This window comes from Alnus glutinosa, chromosome 6 (genome assembly GCF_958979055.1).
Source record: "Alnus glutinosa chromosome 6, dhAlnGlut1.1, whole genome shotgun sequence".
Taxonomy (NCBI): Eukaryota; Viridiplantae; Streptophyta; class Magnoliopsida; order Fagales; family Betulaceae; genus Alnus; species Alnus glutinosa.
Window position 1 is genome coordinate 30079650 of NC_084891.1, and position 6000 is coordinate 30085649.

At 37.2% G+C, this 6000-nt stretch overlaps 1 protein-coding gene across 1 annotated transcript; it reads right to left on the minus strand.

The window, feature by feature from the left end:
* Positions 1-1580: 1580 nt before the first annotated feature.
* LOC133871247 (cinnamoyl-CoA reductase 1-like) lies at positions 1581-4499 on the minus strand. The gene is made up of 6 exons (XM_062308645.1): positions 4333-4499; positions 3411-3583; positions 3043-3228; positions 2729-2891; positions 2092-2281; positions 1581-1920 (listed from the first exon to the last, which is right to left on the minus strand). Exons 1-6 carry the CDS (start codon positions 4448-4450, stop codon positions 1785-1787), a joined length of 966 nt encoding a protein of 321 aa, XP_062164629.1. The 5' UTR covers positions 4451-4499; the 3' UTR covers positions 1581-1784.
* Positions 4500-6000: the final 1501 nt, after the last annotated feature.

The following is a 6000-nucleotide window of genomic DNA, read 5'->3' on the forward strand; positions in this document are numbered from 1 at the left end:
AAAATAGTATTATAAAATAATAAAAATGATATTATATTAACTTGTAAGAGTGAAACCAAATTTATATGAGTTTGTCACGTTGAATAAACAAATTTATATGATGATGCAGGTTGTGACATGAATCATTATTTTCCTTCGTTAAACGAACGGGTAGGTATGCTTATATACTATTTCACGAGTAGTGATCACAAGTGCTCAACCCCATTCTACTCAAACAAATTCAACTTCTCATTTTGTAGTTTGTACCCTCTACCCCCAGCCTCTAGCCTGATACATGGATCACGAAATTAAATTAAATGGCAAAAAAAAAAAATATATTCATTTTATCGTCAAGAATTCGTTTTATTGCATTTGAATATAATCTAATCATTATATTTAATAGAATTCGTTAGATTTATGAATATAATCTTAATCATTAAATGACTCATTTTCATTTTAAGTAAATTGATACAAATAGATGAATAGAATACATAAGAGGCAAGACGACTCTCTCTAAGAAAATGGGTGCCTCTTCATAGGAGGGGGAAGGCATTGTGAATGGGAAATGATTTTTGGAGGACCAAAAACCGTCCCCCAACATGCCCTTTTTAATAAATAAAAAAAAAATCAAATATAATAAAAAAAAAAGTATCATTTGATGTGATTTTTTTTTTTATGAAAAAGGGCTTGCTTTCCCGTCCCCTATATATCGCCTCTCATTGTAAATAGGCTTGGGCAAAGATTTACCAAAAAAATAAATCTTTCCGAAGTTGTAAGACATATATATGGGGTGATGCCTGTCCAGTGTGAGAAAGTCAAAAAAAGTTGATGATCTAATAACAAAAAAGCCAGTGACCGAAACTTAGAAAACAGCGCAAGTAATTATAACGGATTTAAAGAAGCTAGGAAAATTCTTTATCGGCTAAATTCCAATCAGCAAGATGTGACTTAGCTCTCAAGTAAGCATGAATTTACGTGTTCATTATATTTTTTGTATTTTGGTCAGGTAGTGATATTATAATTGGAAAAAAAACAAGAGGGTCACCGTCGGCCGGTTAGTGGGTACGCAATAGAGACATATATGTTACGTAACAAGGCATTGGCTGGGCTTTGAGTTCGAAGGGGGTCCAAATACACCTGTCTTGGGCCACACTTTTAGTACAGGCAATACTGTAATTAAAGGGACCACAAGACATCGTGGTCGGGGCCCTTGGGTTGGGGGAGATAATAGTTCATTGTTTGGGGCACAAGAATCTAATCTATTTAGAGGTTTCAGTAACTTTCTTCATCAAAAAACAAGAATAACTTCGAAGAAAGCAAGGAAGGATATTTCCATTTCTTTTTTTGTTGAAAACATTGTCAAGCCCACAGTCTGGATTCTAGAAGAAACCAGATTTCATCAGCATTATAGTTTTGCTTAAGACATTGATTTAAAGGGATTGAAATTCCCTGTTATCAGATTCCTTAAATTTTACAGAAATTCATGCACTAAAAGAGACAACAAGGCTCTGCAGCCCCTGTCTGAACCATAACAGCGAAACAAAATTTGATATGACAACCAATAAAGCAGTTATATATATAATCTACAAGACTACAACTGATTATATTTAAACAGCCATATGCCTTAACATAGGGAGGTCGAGGTACGTACAGACTCTTTTTGATAAGTAAATCAATCTCGAGGAGCACAACTCAAACATACATTGAGTTTACAAGAGAGATTCAAATTGTTCGAATCATTTATTAAGCCAAATTGTCCTCTTAACAAAACCTACCCTTACTTGGGAAGTTAAAACCACCTCTTTTCAATCCAAGAGCCTGGCCTCACGATAACTTTCGACAGAATCAATGAGAGTTTCCTTCAATGGCCGGTAGCTCCAACCTAAACTTTGCAATTTCTCGGAACTCAACCTGACACCTTCTTCCTGCACTTCGATAAAGCTGCCAATGCAACCAGTATATATGCGTTATATACAGGACTAGAAAATAAAAGTTACTAAGGATGATACTTAGTTCCTTGTTTTCCCATTTACATGACCACATTGATCAATCAATAGATATCAAGTTGAAAATATCCCCTTAGTTAAATAAATAGCTTAAAGAGAAGCTTACTTCTTAGGATAGTTATAGTGGGGGTATATACTCTTAAGCATGTCCACCAGACCCTTTTCCGTGGTAGTGTGTGCTGTGCATATGTATCTTGCTTCAGCCTCAGGCTTCTCATATACGAGGATCAGTGCCTCAGCTACATCACGTACGTCAACGATCGGTCGGACCTTGTTTTCTACTGATTCATACCCTTCTGCTTGAAAGCAATTGATAAGATAGTAAAAATTTAGAGAATTGTAGCCCCTTCCTTGCAACTTAACAGAAACTGCGTTTAGGAAACTCTCTCAAATACATTAATCATTAGCAACTGCAACCTAACAAAAAGGTACCACTACAGCCACTTGCTGAAAAACTAAGGAACAGTGAGAACGATGTGGTGCAGAAAAAAGAAAAGTATATTCAAGCATTCTGGACTTAATCCTAAATTGTGTATATGATTTTTCAAAGCATGAAACTTTAACTCGAGATGCTAATAGTCATCCTCATTGGCACACACAGAGAGTGAAAAACACATTAACACCTTTAGATACAATTACAAAAGGTCTTCTGTGACAAAAAGATTACTATTAATAAACATAACATTTAAAAAAAAAAAAAATTGGAATTATACAATACAGATATATATGTCACAGGTAAGTACCTTTCAGAAGTCTAATGAGAACTAAGCTACTTGCATTCACTGTAGGCTGCAGAATTGGCCCCAAAACAAGTGTAGGGCATACAGTTACTACATCAAGCCCGTTTCTTTTAGCAAACTCCAGTGCCTGACTTTCTGCTTCTGTTTTAGAAAGACAATACCAGTTCTGGTAGAAAGGCATAATTATACATTCAGAGTACACATAGAAAGATTTGGACAATTGTTATGCAACAGATATCAATAAAAATGTATTGGAACAATGCAGTGTATAAAATAGAGCTATGAGCTAAACACAATTGCATTTTCTGATTGGTTACCTTAGTAGTCCTACAGTATTCCTTATCAGACCAGCATGTTTCGTCCATCACTTGATCTTTGGGCCATGATGGATTCTTGAACACAGCAGCCGAAGAGGACACAACAACAACTCGCTTAACTTTTGCTTCAAGGCTTGCTTTAAGCACGTTAAGCGTGCCCTTTACAGCAGGTTCAATCACCTCTACCTTCACAAAAGGTATATGAAAATATATAGCTTAGGAAGGTAATATCAGAATGACTACATTGCATTGCATGTTCAATTGTTACAAGTATGTTATTAAGGATGTTTCTTGACAGATTCTATGCCAATAAATGCAAAAGTGATGACATAAGGGGAAAAAGAAAAATCAAAGTTAAGTATTCTTGCCTCAGGGTTTGGTACAGTACTAGTTGAAGGAACTGGACTAGCAACATGGAATACTCCTATGCACCCTTCAACTGCTGAATGTATAGAGTTGTAATCCAATAAGTCTGCCTTCAACAGTCTCAGGTTTTCCGATGCATTCTCAAAGTTACTCAAATGAGCATACTTTGCATCTCCTGCACAGAATCTCCAAGAAGTTCATCTTAAAGAGCCTTCAAAAAACCATTTAGGTGCAAATCAAAAGTAATTCTCCTAGATAGGGATAAATTCTAAATTTTTGCTGGATACGAATTTGTTCTAAATATGAAAGTAGTAAATGACATTCAAGGTCATTCCACAGAAAATTCTTACTCTGGGTTTTGAGTTGTTCTTGAAGGTGCATCCATTTGATTTTCATAGTTTTTTAAATAAATTGTTAAGGTATTAATTAAATAATTAAATTTGATATTTCTTATAAATTTAAGCTTTCGGGATAACTAGTGATTTAGAAATTATGAATTCGAGCATAACTCTACAAGAAGAGTTTAAGCTTACAATCGTGGGGAGCGTTTTAAAGGATTGATTAAATTATTAAATTTATAATTTCTGATAAGTTTAAGCTTTTGGGACCGCTGTTGTTTTATTTTGCACAAATAGATTAGGTGGTTGAACTCTATTCGAATTGCAACCGAGTAAAAGACATGCCTTCTTCGTCTTGGAAATGACTTCGCTCTTCACAGATACGCAAGGGACAGTGACAAAGACTAAAACTTAAAACAGTATATTACACAAAGAACGGTAATTTTCATTGCAAGATTGATGAAACAGAGAATCTTTAAAATGTCAACGCGTAAAAAGTAAGCATCAAATACACAAGATGGTACTAGAATATAGTAGAACGGAAGGCGAGAAAGAAAGAAACAAAGAAAAATGATAGGGTAACTACCGGGTTGTCTAACGGTTGCGTGGACAAAATAGTTCTTAGAGAGGAGAAGCTTGACGAGCCACGAGGCGACGAACCCTCCGGCACCGGTCACACACACGCTTCCCTTCTGAGCTGCCATTTCCGGAAAGTCTCCAACTCTCACCCCAATATTCCACACTTTTCTTTCTTTCTCGTCTTTTTATACCAGTAATATATAAGCTTTCAAATATGTTTTTATCCAAGTGATTTAAAGATTTTTTTTTTTTTTTTTTAATTTTTTAATTCATTTTGTATTATAAATAGTATCTCATTTATAGTTAAAGACAGAAATGGTACTTCCGTCTAATTTTCTATTCAAAAATTAGGGGTGTAAATCCGGAGCGGGTTCCTGGGTATTGGGTGAAACCCGAGAACCGGCTCCGGGTCCCCGGGCTTTAGGATTTAAACACCCGGGCCCGGACCCGGGTATCCAGAGTGTCCGGGTACCCGGTTTTACCCGGATACTTTACCCGGGTATCCGGGTAAAACCGGGTATCCGGTCCGGGTTGTATATTAAAAATTGTTTTAAAGATCAGAATCTTAGTTCTAAAGAAGCAGCAGATCGAAGGAACCTTTGAGCATCATCAATGTAGCCATGTTTGAGCAGCCTCTTCTGAAATTAACCTTGGTTGATATTCTTGAAGCCAACGACAATTTCGGCAAGACAAACATAACTGGAGATGGAGGTTTTGGAACTGTATTCTGGCCTAATGGAAAAAACAGTTGCAGTTAAGAAGCTATGCGAAGCTAAAACACAGGGTCACCAAGAATTTATTGCTGAAATGGAAACTTTGGAAAAGGTAAAGCACCAAAATCTAGTCCCATTGCTTGGGTACTGCTCTTTCGACGAGGAGAACCTCCTTGTGTATGAATATATGGTCAATGGGAGCTTAGATCTTTTGCTGAGAAATCGGACAGGGGCCCTTGAAGTCCTTGACTGGGACAAACGGCTCAACATTGCAACTGGTGCTGCACGTGGGCTTCCTTTTCTTCACCAGGGTTATCAGTCGGATGAAATGGGTTACTCTCAAACGCCTTCCAACCATCAAAGTAAGGAGAATTTTGACAGATTTGTGAGAACGGCGGCTTGCGGGCTTGGGGGAAAACCAAAAAAGGTAGGGCAACCAAATGTTTGGAAAAAAGACTAAAAGGCCCTTCCTATTTAAGTTCCTAAGCCATGTAATGCAAGGGTAAGGAGGTAAATTTATTTTTTTTAATTGCTGAAGCTACCCGGATCCGGGTACCCGGGTATATCCGGGATTTTTTGAAATAAATACCCGGCTCCGGCTCCGGGTACCCCGGGTACCCGGGTTCCAACCGGATTTCCCGGTTTCCCGGAGCCGGGTAATGCCTGGAGCCGGTTTCCTGGCCGGATATATCCGGTCCGGATTTACACCCCTATCAAAAATTGACAAAAGTCTATATCAATACCTTTAAAAAATTGACACGTGTCATATGCTTAATTAAAAATTAAAAATTAAAAATTAAAAAAAAAAAAAAAGAGAGAGGTGTTGCTCGAACCACCCTTTAGACAAAATGGAAAAAAAGAAATGTTTAAAGTTTAGCTCTTTGAGGTGGCCAAGGTGGTTTGGACACCCCAAGCCAAACGGGAGTGGCCTCGAGCCCACCCCTCCTTTTTTTTCATTTTTT